Source organism: Strongylocentrotus purpuratus, unplaced genomic scaffold (assembly GCF_000002235.5).
Source record: "Strongylocentrotus purpuratus isolate Spur 01 unplaced genomic scaffold, Spur_5.0 spur5_scaffold_15, whole genome shotgun sequence".
Classification (NCBI taxonomy): Eukaryota; Metazoa; Echinodermata; class Echinoidea; order Camarodonta; family Strongylocentrotidae; genus Strongylocentrotus; species Strongylocentrotus purpuratus.
This window is the reverse complement of record NW_022145600.1, coordinates 4,661,343-4,689,046: the sequence shown is the minus strand read 5'-3', so window position 1 is coordinate 4,689,046 and position 27,704 is coordinate 4,661,343. Positions and strand designations below refer to the sequence as shown.

At 38.8% G+C, this 27,704-nt stretch overlaps 1 protein-coding gene across 1 annotated transcript in view; it reads right to left on the bottom strand.

The window, feature by feature from the left end:
* The window catches only part of LOC586560, a 38,383-nt gene extending 18,751 nt beyond the window's left edge, over window positions 1-19,632 (bottom strand). The window contains exons 1-3 of the mRNA XM_030985413.1: window positions 19,486-19,632; window positions 6,388-6,479; window positions 4,430-4,501 (exon numbers count right to left, since the gene is read on the bottom strand). Coding sequence (XP_030841273.1) covers window positions 4,430-4,501; window positions 6,388-6,479; window positions 19,486-19,534 — 213 coding nt within the window. The 5' untranslated portion in view covers window positions 19,535-19,632. The remainder of the gene's footprint in view (window positions 1-4,429; window positions 4,502-6,387; window positions 6,480-19,485) is intronic.
* Between the last annotated feature and the right edge of the window lie 8,072 nt (window positions 19,633-27,704).

Here is a 27,704-nt window from a genome sequence, read left to right as displayed (position 1 = left end):
CCGTCATGGTCACATAGCACAAAATGCTCAAAATGCAGTGAAAACATTATTCTTTAAAATAATTCTTTAAGGCTGGTTCAGATATATTGGCATGGTAAAAACGCCATAAAAAACACTGGAATTTTTTTAATGAGTAAAATGAATGGCAACGGCATGCACCAAATTACTTGCACATATTCACTGAGCCCTGTGATATATACAGTATAAGACACAGACATTCAAAGTGAATTACTCTTTTGTAATCATTTTTGTTTAATGCTGCATGTAATTTTGAATAATTCGCCTCTCCACTGAGATTTTTTTTTTTGGGGGGGGGGGGGGGAGAGGTGAATTGTCCCTGTACATGTAAGAAGAACATGTGAAATTTCAATAACCATACGTTAAACGCTGTATTCTTGTGTTGAAACTTTCTGTGATTCTAATGGGGGGATTCCGTAAAATGTGAATCTTTAAAGTTTTCGCATGTACATGTACATTTACATCATACCCTTCAACACTTCTTTTGTTGAACAAACAAATGTCCCAGCACATTTGACATAGATCACCGATCACTTGTACATAAATTTTACATTCTGAAATCTGAAATCTGAATAAAGGTCACATTCAACAGTTAAAGGGGTCCACATGATTGTTGCATCTAATGTAAATCTAATATTAAGTTTATTACTTCTACACAATGATATATCTACAATGTACATGTACATGTGAATTATTCAACTACTCAATAGAGACGTGTACATGTACATGTACTAATTGCAATCTAAGCTGGCTGCATGATATACAATGTACATATACATGTACCTGTATGTACATGTAAACGACACAGGTTGGTTATAACATGTACATTGTACTTCTATTGATTTCTTATTCAAATTGTATTGTATTACAAGGTAGGGCGGTTTCAACAGCATTGTACTTATATGAATGCCTTATTATTGCGCAATACCAACTGGGCTTTCCCTTATTATCACAAACGAACCATGCTTCCTACCAACACTATTGAAGTTGGTGTGCCAACCAATGTGAAACCGATAAACAGGATATGAGATTTTCTCACATGTACAAATGTATTCTTGTCTTCTCTTTAAAGATGAAGTTGAGTACTGGTCATGCAATTGCATTGTGAAAGAAACGGTGTGGAATCAATCATAAAAGGTTGATCATCTAGCATATAAGAATTTGTGTGTATTGCAAGGTTCTGGAATCATCAAAAATGATAAGAAATTTGGTCAAGTCTTGGTAAAGTTACAAACACTGTACACAGAAAGGTGTATATGGGACTACACGAACACGTGGCGTAAAAAGCCGCCCCCCCCCCCCCCGATTTTTACGATGTTACATGCATATTTAGAATATGAAGGCATTTGAAGAGCCATGCTTTTCAGGGAACATGTCTCATCTGATGTTCTTCCACACTTGCATAATAAGAATGAGTAACGCTCACAAATTATTTTCCACCTCTTCCCAGAACTCAACCTTCTCTTTAAGTTAAACAAACATGTACATGTATAGTAATGAAGATTCACAAAAACGTGCTGGGGAAACGATGATATCAATATTCAAGCATAAAACACTAAAATGCTTGCAGGCTTTGAATCCTGTAACACACACTGCACATTTACAATAGGCTACTCCAAATGCGGTACAAGTGCAGGTACATAATAAAAACCATGGAATTGGAATCATTTCTGTTTTGATACTTTAAATCGTCACAGAATTTTGTCCATGAAGATTATACATGTATGGGCAACTGATAAAAATACATGTGTATACATGTACATGTGTGTACATGTAACATGTAGCCCACATGTAGCCTTTTCATTGTCAGTTTAAACATGTATACCGGTACATGAATGTGTATTATTCCATTTGTCAATTTCTTTTATCATCTGCCTTTAATCATCTTTAGTTCTTCACTATCTCCAATTTGATCAAGAGGCCTGTCTTCATAAGCTTGAGTTTGCCAAATAACCCGCTATTTTCAGTCTCAAGAAATTATCCCGAAGCTCGAAATTGCGTCTTCACCAGACCAATACGCTCATCTGAAACTAGCTCTGACGGGGGCGCAAATTAACCCCACCACTTAACAGGATATTTTTTAAACAAGACCAAGATTTCTTGGGATATTTTCTCGACCAAATGTCCCGCTAATTGCACCAGCGAAGTGATGAAGAAGGGATAGTTAAAATAGCGGGTTATTTGGCAAACTCGAGCTGATGACGACAGGCCTATTGAAAAAGTGCCCTTGTTATGAGAAGTAGAAAAAAACAAACATATTATCTCATTCAAAAACCAAAGAGCATAAAGCAGAGGGTCATTACCCTACACACCAGCAAATACATGTACATGCACTGCAATACCTAATGTATGTGCCAAAGTTTAAAGATGACTTACATGTTGGTAATTCCATAAATGAGTGACCCACTTTGTGACATTTTTGGTTTCCCCGATACATAAGGAACCCACACATATTTGTGGCTCTGAGTAAAGACTTAAATAGTGGAGTATGATTGTTGAGTGGTTCTAGGTATGAGGATGCAATATTATGCTTGGAAATCACTTTGCAATCTCTCTCCACTATTTAAGTCTTTACTCAGAGCCACAAAATGTGTGGGTTCCTTATAATGTAACAGGGACACCAAAAATGTCACAAAGTGGACCCTAATTATGGAATTACCCATGTAGTAAAAACAAAATACATGAGATTTGCCTCCCCCCAAAAAAGGAAATTATTTTTTATTTTTTTAAATTGTTCATTTGTTGTCATATTCTCATTACCGGGTAGTTTACAAATTGGTAGTGAACTTCATTTCAATCAGATGAAATAATTTAAGATTTGCATTTATTCACATGTTTATTTTGTCTGACAATTCATGTGGGCAATACTTTGACTTGAAAATAATTTGACTTGTCCGAGTTCAACCCCCCCCCCCCCCCCCCCGTGTCCTACGTACATTAAGATCAAACACTTGCATACCGGTATATTATGATTTCATTTGTAACAATTCAGCATTCCAGTTGCAAGCATGTACCTCTACAGAGTACAACAATAGGAAGAAAATAACTGGGACCATCAGAAAAAGAGATTCAACATTCCATTAAAGGGCGTTTTAATTGTAATACACATGTTACGATGGGAATGTTGGCAAAATTGCGCTCATAATGACATGTTTGTGAAGTAATGCCCAGCGTTTGAATTAAAGGGACTGGAATCATTCATTTTCCTCCCCTAGATACCTTTCATTGCACAGCAAGCAGTCACGCACCAACAAACCTTTTATCAACATCGATCCACAGATACATGTACATTATATATATGACGTACGTAGGAACAGTGACTCTATGTACGATTACATATGCTATTATATGACTATGAAATTATGCTTTATAGACAGCCTAGCATGAGGATATCGCCGGCAAAGTGCCAAGCAAATTCTTTTGTGTACACAAAACACAGGTGAATACAAGGTTCAAAGTCCGAGGTTGTGGATATATGCCTATACATAAAGTAAACGATTGTTGGACTTCAAGCATGACTTTCAGAAAAATGATGTTTTGTTTGGAATATACATATATATTTTCAAAGTATTGCTGTGTACGTATCCTTTAAAGATAAAGTTGAGTTGTGGTCATGCGATTGCATTGTGAAAGAAATGTTGTAGAAGGGTTGATCATAAGTATTAGTGTGTACCACAAGGTTCTGAAATCCTCAAAATTATAAGAAATTTGGTCCAGGCTTGGTAAAGTTACAAGTACTGTACACAGAAAGATGGATATGGGACTACACGAACATGTGGCATAAAAATCCGTCCTGATATATATAATGTTACATGCCATAGTTAGAATATCAAGGCATTTGAAGAGCCATGCGTTTTTAGGGTACATTTTGTATCTGATGTTCTTCCACACTTGCATAATACAATGATAACGCTCACAAATTATTTTACACCTCCTCACAGTACTCAACCTTCTATTTAAGTGTGACGAGCAGACTAAGTCACAAACTGACTTCACATCGACTCCAAACCGACTAATTTCTGCCATTCAGGTTAATATAGTCTATTGGTCAGTCTGTTGGCCCCGGACTAACTCGGACTCGGGGGACAACTCGGCCCGCTGCGAATACTGGGCCCGAGTTGTCCCAGCATACCCTAACTTTAACTCTAACCCTAATGCTAAACCCTACCCTTACCCTATCCCTAAAACCTAACCCTAACCCTAACAAAATTCATAAAAATTTAGTCACGCAGGGACAACTCGGCCCCGTATTCGCAACGGGCCGAGTTGTCCCTGGGTCGGAGTTTGCCCGACTCCAGTCTGTTGTAGGTCTGTTGTCGGTGGCATCATTGAGACTGGGGTAGTGGCTACAGAGAGGACAGGGAAAAGTAAGAGGAGAACAGAGTGTAGAGGATGGAAATGCAATACATACCATTGTAAGACTGATTTCAATCTGTTCTGGCTTCATTAGCCTCTCGTAGGCAGAGCTGATCTCCTGAAATTTCTATTGAAATAAAAACATAAGGACAAGAAACTGGTGAATGTTGATGAATCAAATATGTCATATGGATTGAACTGACAATCATACTATCATATAATTGAAAAATTTGAATAAAATGTGTACTGATAAATAGAAATATTGAAATATACAATTACTGGTACCCTTTTAATGCTGCAGCATGATATGAATGTATCCTGTTGTTGTATCCTGTTTTGTAAGTTAATTATAACACATGATTACCGGTACATGTAGTTCGAATTCCTGTGGTTCAAAATCATGTGCTACGTGTCCTGTGTCGAACTGAATACTGATAATGATATAATAACTTGTATGGTTTCTTATCATTCCTTATCTTATATATATATATGTGGATTGTTGTTTATTCATAAAGAAAAGAAATGAGTGGAGAAAAAATATTGTCAAATCAATGCAGGGTTGCTAGACCTGGTAGAAGTACCGGTAGTAGAAACAATGATGTTCATGTACATGGACAGCTATGGGAACAGCTGATAAAATGCTGACTAATTAATCAAACAAACATAGTTCAATACCATGTGCTTCTAAAATACATTATGCCCAATTCAAATTGTACTTTTATTGACCTCTTCAAGTTCAAGTGCAAATAAAACCAAAACTTGAAAAGAGCTTTCAGTTCAAACACATTTGTCACTAGACTTGAACATTCCAACAACAAAAAAGAGCTCTGCAAAACGAGTTTTCACTGTAAAACATTGTAATGTCAATTTGTTGTGTGCTCATTGGTACCGGGGGCTGTTATATACATGTAGTCCACAAAGACATGTTGGGCCAGTTTATCAAAACCATCATGGGCATATATTTGTGTACATACCTAAAACACATTTTATGAAATAACATTCATTATATACCTCACTTAAGAAATCCAGCCATCTGATTGGTCGAATTGCATTCATAAACTTCAACTGTTCCTGTAAAATTCCCGGTAACCATGCATAAAACATTTCAATATTTTTAATAACCATGGTTATTAAAAAAATAGGTCAGTCTCCATGGTTACCCCATAGGTTTACATGTTAAAAAATGGTTTGAGCGATGGAGGATACCATACGTGTGCGAAAAATTGGTCGGCAATTTCAATACAATTGAATCTCGATCGATCTTACCGACAATTTTATCTTGCATTGTTGACATGAAGACGAAAATTAACTCTCAAAAACAAAAAAACAACATCTGCCGATAGATCTTGATCTAAGTTCGTGCCAATATGCATTGCAAAAGTAAAAGAAGGGTCCGTTTCATGGAGCTTTTGCGAAGCATCCCTCACGCGGAGCCGTTTTCAATCCATTTTAATGTATATATCGGAGAAAACTGCCAAGCATGTTAACGCCGCACGATAGCCGAGTGGTCTAAGCGTTGATTTTCGATACACCTCTTGTTGTACGCAAGAGTTTGAATCCCGTCTTCGTCAAAAATGCAAATTATTTTTTATTTTTTATTTTTTAGTCTATTTTTTTTCGGCATATAAAAGTATTAATGACTGCTTTAATATTCGAGAAATAGTTGTTTTCATACGCTCTCGGGAAGGTTACAATTGGGCTATTCCCCTCGGCAAGCCTCGGGGAATAGCACAATTCTAACCTTCCCTTGAGCGTAATAAAACAACTATTTCTCTCAAAGCAGTCATTAATACTATAATATCAACAAAGTGAAACTTTTTCCATTTCATAAACCTGGCCTCTGTGCTATTCAAGCCAATAAAACATGTTTATCCAATACGATTTTTAAATATTGGGTTTTACAGGCTCTTTTGCATCCAGCAAGAATTTAGCAGAGTTTCCAAAATGCTGCCTACCGGTACACTGTACATGTACATGTAGAACTGATATAAAATATTCAGAATTTGTACAAACCTGTGTGGCTGATGGAGAATTCTTGTGTTTGTCAGGATGCCATTTGAGGGCCTGCTTCTTGTAAGCTGTCCGGATTTCATCTTTGCTTGATCCTGATTTAAAAACAGATAAGATTAATAAATAAAATTTGATACTAATTTAATACACCATATTTATCCCTACATGTGGCATACATGTAGCTACACAAAAGACACAAAATAACTAACAAAGGAGGGTATAATATATTTTGATTACTGCTCTAAGGGAGATGAAACTTATGGGAAAAAGAAATAAGTTATATATTTTACATGACAATTGAAAGAGTTATCCACGATTACCGGTACGTCACAATCTACTGAATCCATTGACCAGACTAGTGATCTAATATTCATGACTTTCTAAATATTGGTCTGATTTATTTCAAATTTTCGCCATTCTGTTTATCTTAAATATTTTGCTTTCATACAAATGAAATTATTCAGGGATGACAGAGAAATTCCCCAAAAAGGAGGAAGGGTTAAGGGGGATGTGCCCCCTTTCCGCAGAAAACTTTAGAATACACTACCGCTCAAAGGTTTTGGCACATCGGTTCGGTAACGGTTTGGTGCGCAATGTCCTTCGGTTAGCCTCCGAGGTTAATCTCCATGATTTTGTTGTTCACCGCCAAGTCTCGGTTAGCAAACGGTGAGCAAACGGTGAGCAAACGGTGAGCATACGGTGAGCAACCGGTTAGCAAGAGAGAGCGCACGCGCGGATTTCTCTGAACGGTGAGAAATCGCGGTTAGCTAAAAGCGCGCACGTGGTGAGCTAAGATCGCGCACGCTTTGAAAGCTGTATTGTGACGTAACAATGACATATTTTATAAAGCCTCATGCAGATCTAGGAATCACGTTTGCTAATGTATAAAGAATTAAATCAAGTAAATAATCATTTTTGTATCATTCTGTCGGCGATGACATCAAGTGAATAATCATTTTCGTATCATTCTGTCGGCAATGACATCAAGTAAATAATCATTTTCGTATCATTCTGTCGGCAATAGCATCAAGTAAATAATCATTTTCGTATCATTCTGTCGGCAATGACATCAAGTTAATAATCATTTTCGTATCATCCTGTCGGCAATGACATCGAAGTAAATAATCATCTTCGTATCATCCTGTCGGCAATGACATCGAAGTAAATAATTATTTTCGTATCATTCTGTCGGCAATGACATCAAGTTAATAATCATTTTTTTATTATTCTGTCGGCAATGACATCAAGTAAATAATCATTTTCGTATCATTCTGTCGTCAATGACATCAAGTTAATAATCATTTTCGTATCATTCTGTCGGCAATGACATCGAAGTAAATAATCATTTTCGTATCATTCTGTCGGCAATAACATCAAGTTAATAATCATTTTCGTATCATCCTGTCGGCAATGACATCGAAGTAAATAATCATTTTCGTATCATCCTGTCGGCAATGACATCGAAGTAAATAATCATTTTCGTATCATTCTGTCGGCAATGACATCAAGTTAATAATCATTTTTTTATTATTCTGTCGGCAATGACATCAAGTAAATAATCATTTTCGTATCATTCTGTCGGCAATGACATCAAGTTAATAATCATTTTTTTATTATTCTGTCGGCAATGACATCAAGTAAATAATCATTTTCGTATCATTCTGTCGGCAATGACATCAAGTGAATAATCATTTTCGTATCATTCTGTCGGCAATGACATCAAAGTAAATAATCATTTTCGTATCATTCTGTCGGCAATGACATCAAGTAAATAATCATTTTTGTATCATTCTGTCGGCAATGACATCAAGTTAATAATCATTTTCGTATCATTCTGTCGGCAATGACATCGAAGTAAATAATCATTTTCGTATCATTCTGTCGGCAATAACATCATTTAATGAATCATTTTCTTATCATTCTGTCGACAATGACATCGAAGTAAATAATCATTTTCGTATCATTCTGGTGGCAATGACATCAAGTTAAATAATAATTTTCCTATTATTCTGTCGGCAATGACATCGAGTAAGTAATCATTTTCGTATTATCCTGTCGAGTATGATTGAGTAATATATATAGCAAGACCAAATTTTTTAATAATATAATAGCAAGCAAGACTAAGAAAATATCGCAAATATAGTTCAACCCTAAACTTGATTTATTCCACTCGCGTGGCCCTTGTCACATTCCACCAAGTCTCAAGAGAAACAAATTACGGTATCTCTTATCTTGTTGACATAATTATATCATTCAACGACTGACTCTTATCTTAATCTATTGCTGAGTGACTTTTACATTTTACAACAAATAATTCAAACTGAAATATACATTCAACTTACACCTCATCTCTTGAAATCTTCACAATAAGATAAAATCAAGGGCTATAATGTTGAAGGTCATTTGATATAACATCTGAAATGTTATCCAAACACAGTTCATTTTTAAAAACATGCCAAATTGCAAGACTGTTGTATGTTTTCCCTTGGAAGTATACATGTAGTTTAACATGTGTATATTGTGCATATGTAATAATTACATTTATATAGTGTTGGAAAAATTAGAATCTGCACAAACATCGGGTATTTTCGTTTATTATCAGTGTTTCCTTGAAGTTATACCGCCGATAATGCAACAAGCGTTTCCAGACTAATACTACTTTGGGGCGAGTGAACAAACGATTCAGTTGTTTTGCATCCATTTTCACCCGCTTTTTCATGCAAAATGTTTTCTTCATTCTTTCTTCTACTCTTTTCACAATCTCTCATATCCGAAATAATCCATAATGGCAAACGATGTTAGTAGGATTTACATCATAACACAAAGGATAAATTAACGATGTACATGAAATTTTCTCTCAATTTCCAAATCGATATTTTCTCGGCGTCATGATAAACATACGATACCTCCAAACACATTGCTTCCTGTCCTATAATTGACGTGAAACTTGCATCAGAAAATGTACCCAAACCCCAAGATTCTATCAAGCATTATATGCAATCAGTATTTAATCCGTTAAATAATTTCCAAATAGTAAATACCATTAAGGGGACCTTTAGAATTGGTTCATAAAAGGTGTATTGTTTCTCTAATCTCCCGGCCGCGAATTTTTTTTCCGTACTCGAGAGAGCAAAAATCCCATGTGCGCATGCGCGTGGACTTATGATTTCTCTGCTACTTCCCATACGAAATGTACATGTATTCGCATGTACTGTGCACGATTCGCGTTCTACGAGTAAACGATGGCATAGTAGTCTTCAAACACAGACTCTGATTTGCCAGTTTGACAAATCAATATGCGTATGTGTCGCGATGTGCTTATTCAAGTCTGTGTAGTTGTATGATTCAGACCCAGTAGTGCATATGGAAATACATTGCAACTTGTATAGAATGGTATAGTAGTCTGCAAGCACAGACGCTAATCTGACAGTTTGACAGTCTGTGCTTGCATACTACTATGCCACTCTATAAGTTGAGGTGCATTTCCAATACACGCACCAGTAGGGTCTGAATCATAAAACTACTCAGACTTGAATAACACTATTTTGTCAAACTGTCAGATTAGCGTCTGTGCTTGCAGACTACTATGCCACTCTGCAAGTTGAGATGCCTTTCCAATACACGCACCAGTAGGGTCTGAATCATAAAACTACACATATTTGAATATAAAGCACTACTCAAGACACTATGTTGTCAAACTGTCCGATTAGCGTCTGTGCTTGCAGACTACTATACCATGCTATTCAATTCTCGCTACCCTAAATAGGTACGAAAATCTCGAAATTCGCGAGACGAGGTAATTTTCACTCTCTCGGGTCGTCACTACAACTTCCGGTATAGAGTCCCATCCCAAGTCACGGCCTTCATCCACCCCCATTTTTCAGGGTTCTTACGCTTGGAATCATGAGCCCAGCACTGTGCAGCCTCACAAAAGAAAACCATCGTCACTGATGTCAAAAGACGCAAAAAACAACGAATGAAATGTTCAAATAAACGTTGAAATATTTGCGAAAAAAAAACAAGACCGAGCAGACGACATATTCGGTGCATACACGTTGTGTGGCGACGGCGTTTTACGTTTGCGCTATCGCGCGCCTGCACAGGAAGCTGTAATGTCGAAAAGCTATCCCATAATGCAATGCGCGTTTTCAGGATTTTCCCCGGATCTCGGCAGAATCGCTATTTGGGGTAGCGAGAATTTGGGATGCATTTCTGTAAGCACTAAAATGTCTGCATCATACAACTACTCAGACTTGAATACTAGTACTATTGCTACGCACGATATATGCGTAATTGTTTTGTCAAACTGGCAAATCAGAGTCTGTGTTTGAAGACTACTATGCCATCGTTTACTCGTAGAACGCGAATCGTGCACAGTAGATGCGAATACATGTACATTTCGTATGGGAAGTAGCAGAGAAATCACAAGTCCACGCGCATGCGCACATGGGGTATTTGCCCTCTCGAGTACGGAAAAAAAATTCGCCTCCCGGCCAGCGCCCTCGTCATCGGGCTCTTTGAAATATGGGGACCTTTAGAATTTGTTCATAAAAGATTTCTTGAAGTCCGGTTTCTTTCAGGCTCAGCTCACATTTTGATGTGTAAGGGGTTCTCTCTCTTTCTCTCTTCAGATGAACTGAACTGTATTGTTCCCATTCCAATACAATTTACATATATTTACGAACCAAGTCATAATTGTCTGGCGGCCGCCAGATAATTCTATCTTTCCTTATCATGATTATGTTATTTTCCTTCTATCTTCTTCACTTTCTACCTTTTCTTATGTTATTCTTTGTTTTTATCCTTCCACCTTCTTCTCTTTCTATTTTCCGTATGTTACTCTTTGCTTTTATACTTCTATCATTTCCTCTTTCTATTTTCATTTTGAAATTCTTTGTTTTCCTTTCTATCTTCTGTTCTTTCCTGTCATTATTCTTTGTTTTTATCTTTCTATCTTCTCTTTCTATCTCGCTATCTTCTCTTTCTATCTCTCATGTTATTCTTTGTTTTATTTCTCTTTTTTTATCTGCATCATAACGTACGGAAATATAGCTAGATTATTTGGCGGCCGCCAGATAATTCTATCTTTCCATATGTTATGTTGCTTGACTTCTATCGTCTTCTCTTTCTAATGGTTGAGTGCAAATGAGGTATTGCCTGGGTTATCAGGCTACACATGAAGAGAAAATATTAACAAAATTATCCATTTTCAATGTTTAGGTAAGATTCAAAGCATACTAGCTGACATTAGAAGGCGGACGTGGTTTATTTAAAAACGCTCAAGAAAAGCCTGAAATACAGGCGCGGATCCAGGGGAAGGAGTGTGCTTGGCCCCCTCCCCCTCCCCGCCAAAATAAAAGAGAAAGAGAGAATGAGAATAAGGGTAAGGGAAATAAAGAAGAGAGGAAGAAGAATAGAAAGGGGGAAGAAGGAGATCCTTTATTGTAACTATTTTATGTATACAACTCGTGAAATATATTGACCTGTTTCGTTTTGTTTGTTTTAAAATTAATCAAGTTTATTTATAAACACTAGCATTGGCGGATCCAGCGGGAGGGGGGGGGGTAATATGTACATTTTGTTTCCATAATAACGGGAGACGGTCAATCCCATAAATACAAGACAAAGGGAGGAGGGGAGCCAATAACAAATAAATAAATAGCAACAAAACGAACAAACAATAAATGAATCAGAAAATAAAACGAAATCGGTGAGATGGCCTCGGACCTCCAATTATCACCTTATTAATCAATCAATAATGATACCCCCTTCTACCTTTCACTCTATATCACCGATTGCGCTCTTATCCCTCCTTTTCTAATATTCCTCTCTTCCTTCATTCCTTCCTTTCCTTTTTTTATTTGTCCTTTATAACATTCTATTGTACTATTTCTCACCGTCTATGTCTCTCTCTCTACAGTTATTTAGGATATCTTAAGTCTTATGGGGGGGGGGGGTGGGCCGTCTCGGCCTACTGAATTCATTAATGTTCGGTTTTTTTTAGGTACCTTTTTCCAGTTTCGGAATGATGGACCCTATTTCATTTTCGGATAATGAACCCTATTACATATTTCGGAAATACGAACCATCGGACAACCACCCCCCCCCCCCCTCAGGAACGATAACTCCCGTGGGCTATAACATCCGAGGACAAATACCCCCCCCCCCCCCCGGAACGAATATCCACGGAGAATTAGCTCCCCTAGGACAAATATGCCCCAAGGACAAATAAACGCCCCCCCCCCCCCCCCCCCCCCCCCCGTTCAATGAAGGGGAAGTCCACCCTGATGATAATTTGCATTTTTTCGGGGGGGGGGGGTGAAAATCAAAGGGGGTAATTTTCCGAGGGGGAGGGGATAACTGCCTTGGCCGGGGGTGTTCGTCCTATTACCCTTTTATTTATATCAAGTCTCCTCTTCCTCCCATGTAGATTTCCTCTCCCACGAATCCTTTATTCTTATCCAGTTTCTGATTCTTCCCATCTATTTAAATATTTCCTTGTATACTTTATTCCGTTACAGTCGCCTCTTCGTTCCATATATTTCCTATCTCTGATATCATTTAATCTTTAATATCTACATGTATTTCCCTTCCCTTTTATCCTTTATTCTTTGATTGGTCATCTCAAGACATCACCCTTCATGGATGTTTACAAGTCCTGTCAGACATTGATTGATTAACAAGTAAATGACATGAGGTCACTGTCCTCCACACCTCTACCTTACCCTGTCTTTCTACTTCCCTCTCTGCCCTCTCCCTCTCTCTCTCTCTCCTTCTCTCTCCCTCCTTTACGTGATTACATTTCCCAGACATGTTTTGACAGTTCTTATCTAAGAAATATGACACGCCCCAGCCAGCTGAAACTGAAAGGGCTTGTATAGTCTGCCAATTCAGACGTCATACCATAAATGACAACTGAAAACAAGCAAATATTTGCTTTAAAAAATAAACTTGCAAATTATTATTTAGCCAATGAGAAGAGCTAACTTGTCATCTGAAAATCAGCATTTCGAGATAGAACGAGATTGTACGAATCGTTGTTGTAGTGGTTTTAAAATGGAATTCTTGTGTCCGAAACTAGACTTAGCTTCTATACCATTGATGGTTCCAACGACGTGTGTAAGGGAATTAATCTTTCGGATAACTTTCATCTGATTTTCGGATTTATCGTTAAACATGGATATTCTAAAAGTGGGATCCCGTCATAGAATCAGGTAAGTATGCAATACTTTATCAATCTGTAGCTTAAAAATCTGCAGCTGCTTGTTTATTCTTAGTTGGGTCGTTTGTATTTTCAAACCAGAATGAGCAAAGCGGTATGGGAATATTTTAACAACTCATGTCCTATGTAATTATCAAACTTGCGTGTCTCGCGTATCGATGAATGAACTTGCTTGCTTTTGTTTTGTCTTCGGGTTACTAGGTTACACGCTGGGGTAGTTTAAGTTTATCAGACCATTATAATGTTCAATGTATTTGTGGCTGCTTTTACCTCTTGAAATAAAGGCTCTTCGTTATTCAAATATTCAACAATTATTCTGAAATAATGATGGTATTGTGAAATCCAACCCAAACTCGTTATTTCTCATCATAAAAGAACATTTTTTTTCAGCTAATTACAAACAATGCCTGGTTGGCTAAGCCTATGTAAATGTACGCGCTACCTTTCCCTTTCTAGTCTGGTGAACGACCATCATGTGCAGTACGTCCGAACTTGTGGAATCAAGTCAGTCAATCGGCAATTTCCATTCATACAGATCAAAAAATAGAAATCCCCATACATGACTCACTCACAATAACACACACATTTTTATTTATGTTTTGAGGAATCAAGAAAATAATCATTTTCGTATCAATGTCTAGCCAATGAAATCAACTAAGTAATCATTTTCGTATCATTCTGTCGCCTATGAAATCAACTAAGTAATCATTTTCGTATCATTCTGTCGGCAATGACATCAAGTAAATAATCATTTTCGTATCATTCTGTCGGCATTGACATCATTTAATTCATCACTTTCGTATCATTCTGTCGGCAATGGAATCAAGTAAACATTCATTTTCGTATCAATGTCTAGCCAATGAAATCAACTAATTAATCATTTTGTCGTCAAGGAAATCAAGTAAATAATAATTTTTGTATCATTCTCTCGACAATGACATCAAGTAAATAATCATTTTTGAACCATTCTGTCGGCAAAAAAATAACTAAGTAATTATTTTTGTATCATTCTGTCGGCAATGAAATCAAGTAAATAATCATTTTCGTATCATTGTCTTGGCAATGAAATCAACTTTATAATCATTTTCGTATCATTCTGTCGGGAATGACATCAAGTAAATAATCATTTTCGTATCATTATTGTGTTTATGCTCGGAATGAAAAGAGTATTCTTTTACACTATTGTGATGTAATAATAAACTGATTGTGACGTCAGTGGCAAGCGCGCATCGGTATGATAAAATAAAACAAATAACTTGACTTTCCGCGTACGCGTGTGCAACTTTTGAGAGTTCTTTGGATACGCGCTCGCAGACTTAGCGCGCACATTTCTTTTTGTTATTAACCACAATTCCTCGGTTAGCAAACGGTGAGCGTACGGTGAGCAAACGGTGAGCAAACGGTGAGGAACCGAAGTTGGGCGTACGGTGAACGGATCCTCGCCGTTCACCGTACACAGTTCGGTGCGGTTTACGGAGCGGAACCGATGCCAAAACCTTTGAGCGGTAGTGTATGTACGTAAAAGGTCACGTTTTCCTTGCATTTAAATTCTAAATTTGAGAAATCTTCGTTATCCCATCTTGCTTAAAGGGACTGAACATTGTTCAGATGACAGTAAATGCTGCTAAGGTAGTGAGGTCAATGCTAGATGTACAATTAATGATAATCTCAAAGTTAACCCCCCCCCCCCCCCTCCCTCTTGAAATCTCGAATTTCACAGAAATTCCCAGTTCGGCGGAGGAATTTCATCCCAGCTTATTACATGTGTGCAAGGATTGGATTGCCTTTAAACACAGGCCACCAACATGTTTCACACCTGGTACTTCTCATCTTTATCCTCCATATGCTCTTCACTCCATACACTCACTTCTACACAGTCATACATTCTCACAACAACAACAACAAAATCAAAGAAATCTCAACCACGTTCATGTACACCCTTCACTTCAGATTCAATGCACTCAGAAACACACACATCCAGACAACACACATTTAATCAGTCGACCAGAAAAGGAATGGATAGAGCTCGGATCAACAATGAGTTAGCAAATTAGGGAGAGGAAGTACAAGAAAGAAAGATCTTTTTTTTTTAAATGAATGACAAAAATATTTCTAAAGAAATACAAATTCTAGAGCAGTTTGCTATGAAGGTTGCATTTCTCTAATCCAACCAATTGCAGTTTAATTTTTTTTGCAACTCTTTATACTAACCTTGTAAAAATGTGTTAGTTTTTGAGCAGCTTGGCTATTGTTTGCTCTAATAATATCAACTAAGCTTATCTGTTAATCTGTTATATTACATTATCTTTTGTTTTCTGTTAAAGCTAATCTTGAGCTCTGGTATGGGCATTCTATGTGACAGATCATGGCTATAATTCATTCTGCATTGTTAATTCTACAGTAGATTGATTGTTTCAACCAGTAAAATAACAACAACTACACAAAACTTGATGGAAATCATCTTCAATAAAAACCACAGCTCTAATTTGCGTATAGTGACCTGTGTTAAGCACATGGTGTCAGGCCTACAAATGTATTTACCTTGATTTCCTTATCTTTCTACATTCATAACTCAGCCCTTATACATTTCCTACCAAAACCGTTTGGCGCATGTCATTTATTTGTAATCATGAACATTCAGTTTAAGTTTTGTTGGATTGTGTGAGAATTTATTTTCTATAGAACTCAAGCTTATCTTCAAGCAACAAGCCTTTATTTGCTTTCTCTTAAGACAAGGTTGGACTTTGCTTTATCCTGCCACTTGCACTTTGTTTACAATAAAGGTGCTAGTGCAAACAAATTTTTGTGCAATATAAACTTCCAAGGCTTGAAGATAAAGTTGAGTTCTGGTCATGTGATTGCAATTGTGAAAGAAACAGTGTGGAATCAATCAGAAAAGGTTGATCATCTATACATGTAAGTAGTGGTGTGTACTGCAAGGTTCTGGAATCATCAAAATGATAAGTAATTTGGCCCAGTCTTGGTAAAGTAACAAGCACTGTACACAGAAAGATGTATACTACACGAACATGTTGCATAAAAAATCTGTCCCAAATTTTATGATGTTACATGCCATATTTAGAATATTAAGGCATTTGATTTTGAAGAGCCATACTTTTCAGGGAACATTTATTATCTGATGTTATTCCACACTTGCATAATACAATAACGCTCACAAATTATTTTTCACCTCTCCTCAGAATTCAACCTTCTCTTTAAACACATAATCTTGAAATGCAGTGGACTTAACTTTACATCCTGTGTAGGAGGAAATAAAAGAATATAAATTCTGTCGTTTATCCCTGGCACACGTTCCAAGAGATCTGTAAGACTTGGCTTTACAAGTTTACAGTGTACACCCTCAAATTTTCTTTCACATTAACACTTTCTAAGACAAATCACATGTACCTGTACATGGACAAGTACATGTAAATGAATGAGAGGAAATAAAAGAATATATTTTCGGAAGGATTCACACTTTCTATGAAATTGAATTTAAGAGCAAAGCCAAAATTACAAACGTTGGACAGGGTTCCCACCATTTCAAACAAAAGTCCTTGATGTTTCCCCAATGGACTTTCAAATGAAAGAACCATTATTTTAGGCACTAACACACTGGAAGCTCAAGTAGCAATTGTTTCGAGACAGAATAGAGACCCTCTACTTTCTTTTGGGGCATTGAAATTACCTGATTGTCTGATTTTAGTTATTCCTCCCCCCTCCCCATCCCAAGTTCCCTGATTGGAAAAGGAGAACTCTTTTCTCTCTCTCTCTATCTCTCTCTCTCTCTCTCTCATTTCCAGGATAGCTGGAAACCATGGACTATCATTTAGTTTTGCATTGCTGCTTGCAAAAACAATGAACATCTACACCCATCATATAGGAAAAAATCAAATGAGTGACAAGATATACATGTATACTGTACATTTATAGAAACAACTGAAAGTCTTGAAGTCACTACATGTTCTATGATTTTATCATGAGGAACTTTTTCAAACATTGTATCAGGTAGCATGGCAGCTTGAAAAAGTAATTAGTCACTTCTCCTGAATTTTAAGCTGTAATCTCACTAATCTGACACTTCTCCAGAAAAAGAACAATAGAATGTACCTGTAATCCCCTGCAACCATGTAAGTAGGAGATTACAAACACTCTGTTGTTCTTGCACACTTGAAAACAATGGATTCTCAGTCTCAGTGGAGCGTATAGCTAAACTGTGCAATCAAGCACACTACAAATCTGAGATTGCACAAGTGTGACAGCTTTATGCGGTGGTCACAACCCGCCGTACTTGCAAGTGCGTGCTGTCTACGTGCAAAAAGGTGGGCAAAATTTAGGTATCCGTACGTGGTGAGTACTGCCTCCGTACGGATTTGGGAGCACGCAGACACACCTTAGCACTTTTAGTGCACGAGGAACTTTCGCTGCGTTCGGGCTGCGTTCGGGCTACCGATGCACCCCCCAGTGCATGTGACATTGTGTTGCCGGTACTCCCCACTGACCTCTAAACCCTTTGCCACACCTAGCTCCCTATGTTTTCAGAAAAACGTGGCGGCCGTGGCCTCCCCAAAAACCGTACGGACTAAAAACACGCACGGTCGGTTGTGACCAACGCTTTACAGGATATGTATCAGGTAGGCTAACATGTACTCTTTAGGCCCTCTCTCGCGGATAAACACACGTACAAGTACATACATGAACATACAGGCCTGAATTCACAAAGGAGGTTTGTCGACAAACCTACTGTAGGTTTATATGCATCATATGACGCATTTTGATGTGTATGTACGTCTGTCACAAAGACTTCGACATGGTACTGGAATGAAATTAAAGTGATATAAAGCTAGTATAAAACTAAGACTATTTACTAATTGTAAAATAGTTTGTTTTTTCAGACAGCATCTATTCATGAAAAATTGGAGGAAAACAATGAGGTTAAAAATCTAAAAAACAAAAAAATTCAACAATCCTGTTCAAAAGGAAATAGCTAATATCAAAGCCTGTCTGCACTAGTTTGCCCATGGGAGATAAGACCTCCCTGCAAGGTCACTGACAGGTGGTTATCTCATCAAATCAGCTTCTTCTACTTCTACGTCAGTACTTGACAGGATCTATCAGTCAGGATATAACGTCAATTAACATGAGAAAAAGAGGATCATGGGGGACCAACAGGCACTGATTAGGCATTGTTAGCTATATAGAGGGCGCAAGTAGCTTTAAGTAGTGCATTGGGGCTTAGTTTAAAGGGGGATGTAGCATGGCAAATACTGGTAAACACCATCTATGGCTTCTTTTGGACAACTGCACATAAATGAATGGACTTGATTAACGTTCAGCGCAAGCTAGCGTTCGCGAAACAGACCGATGTTCTACACGCACATGAATACTGCGGTTGCGTCATCAGTAGTGATATTAAAACTGATTGGCCCCGAGTCAGGCCATGTGAAAGACTAGAGTCTGTCAGTCTCTCCACCCCCCCCCCCCCCAACAAAACAAAAAAATGCATCCCCCAAATTTCTTGTTATAGGGTCTATAAACAGACCCTAAATTGTATGCAGTCTGTGATGTCTTGGATCTACTTTTAAGTTCTAGACCCTACATAGAAGTCCCTTCTTCGAAAGTGCTTATATCATGCAATGCATATTTCGCAACCACATTTCATTTCAGAGTGCATCGCAAAAATGAGACCATTCACAAGGCCAAGGCAATGCCACCATAGACATGCAAATGCGACCACTCACTGTAATACATCACACACACACACACACAAACAAGGCGATGGCGCGCCGTAGACCTCTGCACATGTCACTCTAACAAGTTACTCAAAGAAATAATCCGATGTCCCACTTATTTATAACGGCTCAATACACAAATTTTACCTTCTTCAACTTCAAGGATCCTATAGGATTCTCTCCGAGAAATCTCCATCGTTGACACCTAAATCTTAAATATTTTTGATCTTGTTTTATGCCAGCAGCGCATATTCTTCTACGTTGATATTCGCCTTTGTCACCTTACTGGCTAAGATCTTTCTAGCTCCCTCTAGCTCTCTCTGCGCTGCTGCGCTGCTAGCTAGCTAGCTAGCTCGAGCTCGAGCTCCGAGTACGGTATGGTGTTTTCAAAAAGGCCAATCATAAACAAATATCACATGTGCCTGTGGTGATCTTCCATCGGCCTCTCTCATAATTATTAGAAGTAAAACTTTTACCCTGTTAAGTGAACCTACATCAGTGGCGGGTCCAAGGGGGGGGGGGGGGGGGCGCCCCTTCATTAGATACAAAAACAGGTAAATACACGTCAATTGTACCATTTTGAAGACGGGGCCCCCTTCCCCTGCTGCTCATTTTTTTTTTTTTTTTTTGGGGGGGGGCAAAAACAAAATTAGTGTATTAGTACCCCCCCCCCAACACTTTTTCAAAGGCTGGCTGTTTCGCCGCTAAATATTTTCTAAATGTTCAAAATGATCAAGGGACAACTCGACATCGACTACCAATCTCACACCAACCCTAAGCCAGACAGACTTAGACGAGGACACTCCAACCAATTTGAAATTCGCCACACCAACTCGGACGTCTATGCCAACTCATATTTCCCAAGGACTGTAAAGACATGGAACAACCTACAACTATGACGGGCGGATCGCGCCATAAAGATGACAACTATACAACTATATACATCCATCGAATGGATGTATGGAGATATGTGTGTATGTGGGGTATTGTGAATGGAAATTGTAAAGGCGTGTTCACTGATCACACAACATAACTCTCTTTTTAATTTAACTACGAGGAAACAAGGTTGCACTGGCAATAAAATACATGATAGAAAGTATTCCCTTTTCGTTATTTTATTGGGTACTGATTTGCAGACACAACACTTGCAAAGTGTAGTCATGCAAGCAAATAAATGATTCAGAATGCAGAATCACATTAATGAGGATCGTGGATATTGCACGGAGTTTAAATGCAGGGCCTGACCTTTACTTTTTTTTTAGGGAGCCAGCCGGGCTCCTCAAGCACTTTTTCAGGGAGCCCGCAGGGGTTTCAGGGAGCCCAAGTTTATCACGTTTTTTTTGTGGTCATAATAATGGTCATTAACTATTAAAAAATTAAAACACACCGTCACGATACCTTTTTTTTAAATCATCAGCGCCGGGACCAGGGAGGGGTGTATTATTAAGTGTAAATGTGACCATGAGGATTAACTGACTGTACTGAAGAATTAATCTTACAACTATTATGAAGCCCTTTGGCTACAGTAACAGTCTAACATTGGACTTTAGGTTTTATCAGAATGAGATATAGTCAATCTTCCTCGCTCCGTCTGTTTCAATATGTTCAGGCAATCATCCATGCAATCTTCATTATTGCTCAACAGATTGAGCAAACGATAATATCATATTCAGAGAGGAAAGTAACTGACAAAAACAACTTTGGAAAAGATGTTTAACCACGAGGAACATAACTTTTCTTTCAGAATCTTCCCAAAATATGATCATTTCATCCTTGCTCTGTTTCAACGCATTTTTCAGTTTCCACTCAAATGGACATTCATCTTTGCTCAACCTATTTCAAAATAATAAGTTCTCACTCAATGAATTTATTAAATTAAAAAAACTTAGCAACATCTTCACCTCATCAAGAATTACACATTTGGAAACTTTTGGTGCAATAATCCAAATCACATCAAAGTTATAAGAAAAGTCTTGTTCTTTTTTTTTTAATGCAACATGTAGACCAAGAGGCAGACATACTAGCTAGTCTCAGCAGAACAGTATCAGCCTTAATTCAAAGTTAGATTCTGACCAAAAAATGTCTATAAAATCTTATTTCAAATATTCAGTCACTTAGTAGTTACACTCCTATTTAAATTGATAAGAGTCAAAACAAGCTGAACTTAAACTAAAAGGTTTATATTGCATTCCTCAGTCAAGTCTTATTGAAGAGGTCACACTTGGATAAAAGGAACTTCAAATCTAGTAGTAGGCATGTCACAGTTGTATTGAAATATTCAATTGCTTTTATTTACTAAGTAACAAGCCTTTTAATTTTGAATAAAACAACAATCAACCCCTTTTTACACACGCCTTTGAAGTTTGTAGTTCGTAAAATTATGTTCAAGCAATAATCAAGTCCATCCAGGTACGCACGCTGAAGAATAAGCACTCACGAACACAAACGCACATGTATCACAAACACGAGTCGACGTAAACATACACTCAGCTCTGGCAACGCAGCGACCATGTGCGTTTGTCTTAGTGTGTACATTCTCTGAGTGCACCGACATACAATGCAGCATGTATTGCGCACCCTTTACGAGTGCGGAGATATAACGTTATCATGCATGGCATTCCTGCACTGATCTCGATGTGTTTTCTTTTGCAACTCATTATTCACGCTGGAGTTGAGCCAAGTGTGCCTTGGAATGCCTAGCGCATATTTCATGATTTTGACTGCGGAATTTGGGTTTTTAGATGGATTAAAACATGGATTAAAGTGCTGGTAAGAAACAGCATTTTTCGTGGCTGATACTAGAAAAACTTAGGGAGCCAGCCGGGCTCCTCAAGCACTTTTTCAGGGAGCCCGCAGGGGTTTCAGGGAGCCAATGGCCACCGGGCTCCCGATAAAGTCGAGCCCTGAAATGGTCATGTATGAGATGGACATGAATAAATGCAGTGAATGAATAGAGCTTACGACAATGGTAGAAATGACGTCGAAAGTCCATGAAGATGATGAGAGATGAAACGAAGAAAGGGGCTCACGCGATGATCGTGCGGAGGCTTGATGATGGAAACGCGACTTCGTTGACGTGGCTGAAGAGCCGAGAAGAACGCGATCGATGTCGATGCCGACGCTCATGATGATGATGAATGTAGCGCTCGGGCGAGAAGAAAAGAGAAGAGATGTGGCGCTCGACGACGAGGCAGTGAGTCGCTCGATGTCGGAGGCCCAGGTTGAAATGTAGACATCAAAGCCGGTATAGTGGTGATCGTGAAGAGCAGTGAGTCGCTCGATGCTGGATCGATGAGCCGGACTTTGAAGTGAAACCATCAGAGTTGCAGTGAGATGGACTCATTGATGAAAGTTCAGGCGAGCTACAGTGAATCGAGCTCTTGTGTGAAAAGAGCTACCGAAGCGAAAAAGCTAGCAGCTCCCAGTGGAGAATCAGGAGCCATGTCGGTTCCTGATTTAAGCGTCCCACTGCAAGACTGCCAGTCCTTTGAAGACGGCAGGATAAAGAGTTTATGTGCCATACAAGAGGTGATAGGCACGGAAGAGAATTCTCCAAATGAAATGTAGGAGGTTAGAATTGAAGATGGATTTGCTCCTTGTGTATGCATGAAGCAAATTGTGGTAGAGGTGACATTCTCATATTGACGTGTTACTTCATCGAAGAACTATGAGAAGTGTGGTGGTGAAGAAAGTTAGAGAGTATGATGTTGTTTTCATCCTTCTTGGGGGCAGGATAAAACAAAGAGGGTACTATATACCAATTCTGGGAAGGGAGAGTGAGTCACTGATGATTACCAGGTACAGGGACATTGAAGCCATTATGCTGACACTTGTTGATAAATATATAGGGGCAGTGCCTGGCATAATGTCAGAGGGCAATGTCCTCCCAAATTGGGTTTGCAAAGTAACAAATGAAATTGAGAAATGAAGAAAGATGAAATGAGGAAAATACTACATCAGCCCCCTCCTAGAACGTTGAATAGAAGGAAACGGGCGATAATAGAGAAAAAGTAATATTCCGAATGAAAATATATGAGAAAGTCTCATTTGAAATGCCAAACTTGAACATAGCGATCTGAGAAATGTACTGTTCTCCCTGAACGAGTTACAAGCATGGTATGTGAAAGGCTTTCAGTAGTAATGAATAGAACAGTAATACATGACATGATATGCATCGAATAAACGTGTATAAATGCAAGAGCATAAAACATTCGAAACAAAATCCAGAATGTATACATTTGAAGAAAGACAAAAATGAAATTGTTAAGTCCAAAAAGTCAGGGAATAATAAAATTGTACAACCAAGCTTCCAAGTAAACGACAGGGTCACCAATATGGAGATATTATTGGTGAATGTACTACATCATGACATAAAATGGTAAATGGACATTATTGAATGAAATGTAATGACATAATAAAAGCTTACGACTGATAGAAAATGACGTCGAAAGTCCATGAAGATGATGAGAGATGAAACGAAGAAAGGGGCTCACGCGATGATCGTGCGGAGGCTTGATGATGGAAACGCGACTTCGTTGACGTGGCTGAAGAGCCGAGAAGAACGCGATCGATGTCGATGCCGACGCTCATGATGATGATGAATGTAGCGCTCGGGCGAGAAGAAAAGAGAAGAGATGTGGCGCTCGACGACGAGGCAGTGAGTCGCTCGATGTCGGAGGCCCAGGTTGAAATGTAGACATCAAAGCCGGTATAGTGGTGATCGTGAAGAGCAGTGAGTCGCTCGATGCTGGATCGATGAGCCGGACTTTGAAGTGAAACCATCAGAGTTGCAGTGAGATGGACTCATTGATGAAAGTTCAGGCGAGCTACAGTGAATCGAGCTCTTGTGTGAAAAGAGCTACCGAAGCGAAAAAGCTAGCAGCTCCCAGTGGAGAATCAGGAGCCATGTCGGTTCCTGATTTAAGCGTCCCACTGCAAGACTGCCAGTCCTTTGAAGACGGCAGGATAAAGAGTTTATGTGCCATACAAGAGGTGATAGGCACGGAAGAGAATTCTCCAAATGAAATGTAGGAGGTTAGAATTGAAGATGGATTTGCTCCTTGTGTATGCATGAAGCAAATTGTGGTAGAGGTGACATTCTCATATTGACGTGTTACTTCATCGAAGAACTATGAGAAGTGTGGTGGTGAAGAAAGTTAGAGAGTATGATGTTGTTTTCATCCTTCTTGGGGGGCAGGATAAAACAAAGAGGGTACTATATACCAATTCTGGGAAGGGAGAGTGAGTCACTGATGATTACCAGGTACAGGGACATTGAAGCCATTATGCTGACACTTGTTGATAAATATATAGGGGCAGTGCCTGGCATAATGTCAGAGGGCAATGTCCTCCCAAATTGGGTTTGCAAAGTAACAAATGAAATTGAGAAATGAAGAAAGATGAAATGAGGAAAATACTACAGATGTAAGGTTTTAACCATCAGAACGCAGGAAACTGTACAACTATACAACTATACAACTATACGACTATGCAACCACACAGCTATAGAACGTATGTACGGTTGTTACGTTTGCGGGCCGAAATGCCATAATTGCAAACAACCATACATCCATTCAGCTTTATGGTTGTACGGTTTCAACCAATCACAATGCAGGAAACTATACAGCCATGGCGGCGAGAATGTCTGTATAGTTTTATGGCTGTACGGTTTTATCCAATCACAATGCAGCTAGGAAACTATACAGCCATGGCGGCGAGAATGTCTGTATAGTTTTATGGCTGTACGGTTTTATCCAATCACAATGCAGGAAACTATACAGCCATGGCGGTGAGAATGTCTGTATAGTTATATGGCTGTACGGTTTTAACCAACCATAATTCTAATGCAGGAAACTATACAGCCATGGCGGTGAGAATGTCTGAATTTAGCCGACACTTATGCCTTTAAAGCCATTGAATGCTGAACATAGCAAAGCAATGATGGAATAAATAAAAATAAAAATTGATCTTATAGGCCTAGATCTAGGTCTACTAGTACTAAATAATATTGGATCTAGTGGTAGATTTACTAGTAGTCGACCAGAACTAGATCTAGACTAGGTGATAGCTAGGTCTAGTACTAGATCTAGTACTAGGCCTATATCTAGTGCTTAATTAGTACTGCTACTAGGTCTACTAGGTCTAGCCTAGTACTATTCTATTTAATTTAGTGGACTATTACTATACATAGACCTAGACCTACTAGTAAATAGTAGATCTAGACTATTATTAGACTAGACCTAGATCTACTCTAGTAGACTAGATCTAGGTCTATTATAGAAATATTAGTAGACTATAGGCCTATATTTACTCCTATTTAGATCTACTAATACTAGACTAGGTCTAGATCTAGATCTAATTTCCTAAATCACCAACTGTAGATCTAGACCTAGGTCTATTTAGATCTAGTCTAGGGTATAGGGTCTAGATCTCTCTCTAAGCAACAGACCCATCGGCAAATGTATATATAGACTACAACATGATTATTCCTAATGACGTGGAGGACCTAGATCTATACATTGTTATCAACTGCACGAATAAATTAAATTAATTAATTTGTACCTTTCCTAACCGAACATTAAACTTTGATGGACATTTGCAGTTGGACCTGGATGAATTTATATGAATGGGACTGAAATGCATGAACTGGTGCAATTCGCTCATCTTTTTCCAAGTTGGGGAGTAATATTTGTATGTTTATTTAGAATATCGTTCGGTTAAACAACAAATTCTTTGCCTTAATTGCATAAGTTTAGCGATGCATGGCTAGTCTATATAATTTCCTGCATTGTGATCAAAACCGTATAGCCATAAAACTATACAGACATTCTCGCCGCCATGGCTGTATAGTTTCCTGCATTGTGATTGGTTAAAACCGTACAACCATAAAGCTGAATGGATGTAGGCCTATGGTTGTTTGCAATTATGGCATTTCGGCCCGCAAACGTAACAACCTTACACGTTCTATAGCTGTATGGTTGCATAGTCGTATAGTTGTATAGTTGTATAGTTGTACAGTTTCCTGCGTTCTGATTGGTTAAAACCCTACATCCATTCGATGGATGTATAGTTGTATAGTTGTCATCTTTATGGCGCGATCCGCCCGTCATATACAACAAGCAACCATCGACCAAACCTCCCCGCTCTCATTTAAAAATGCAGTTACTAAAGAACTTTTTTCCAAAATGTAATCGTCCACCCTCCCCCACCTCCAGTCAAAACTCTTCTTCGGAGTATTTAGGAGGAAAATAATCCAAGATCCAAGATCCAAGATCCAAGATCCAAGATCCACGAATTGGGCCCCCTCTTTCGCGCCCTCCCCCGCCGCCGGCTATATCTGCCCCTGTCGACCTGCATAGGTCCAAACAATTAACCTAGATGAAAATTGTGTCATGGGCTTTTTCATTCTTTTAATGATAATGTAGATGAATAGTCATAGAAAAATGTCTGGGTCTGAAAAGAGTGGGCCTCAATCAAATATAAATGCAATGTAGTTGAAGTAAAGAGAGATATTAGCTCCAATTTTTGCATTGACTAATTAATTTTTTGGTGTCCCGTCATGGTCCAATTAAGGTAAAAGTCACATGACCGCAATGCAAATGGCGAAATGATAAGTCTTCCTACGGGGGGGGGGGGGGGGGGGCATGCATGCTAGTGTCACTTATCAGGGGCGGATCCACGTAGCGATTTTTAAGGCCGGGACCCCCCCCCCCCCCAGCCCCCCAAAACGATAAAAAAATATGAAAATAACGAAATGTTAACCTTTATAAAACAAAAAACAACCCCCCCCCCCCCCGCTTTTTCGCCGGCCGGCTGAGACGGCACTAAATTCTGTATTAAGATTTGGCTACCCCCCCCCCCCTTGACGCCAGCTGGATCCTCTGCAGACGTGGATCCACGGGGGGGGGGGGGGGGGCTGATGGGTCAACAACAACAAAAAAAGAATTAAAAAAAAAAAATCTCACGAATTAGATCCAAAAAAAAATTGTGGTCTCACCCACCCCCCCCCCCCCTTATTCACCGGTTGACTGAGTCGGCGCAAAATATTTCCTGAAAAATTGGACAACAAAAAAGTGCCTCCTACCCCCCCCCCCCCCCCGCTTATTCACCGACGGCTGAGTCGCGACTAATATTTTCTCACGGATTGGGCCCCCCTCTTCCCGCCGGCTGGATTCGCCACTGTCACTTATTGCATAAGTGTGTCGCTATTTACATTGGAAATGTTCCAATTCCGTAATCGCTCAGCCCATCAACATTTTGGCTCATTACGGCACTGACTTGTTCTATAAGTTGAAGTGCCAATTTTTTATAATGGAAAGTAGATATTCGAGCGAGGAGCGTACGTCAGCCCCCTGGAAAAAAAGGCC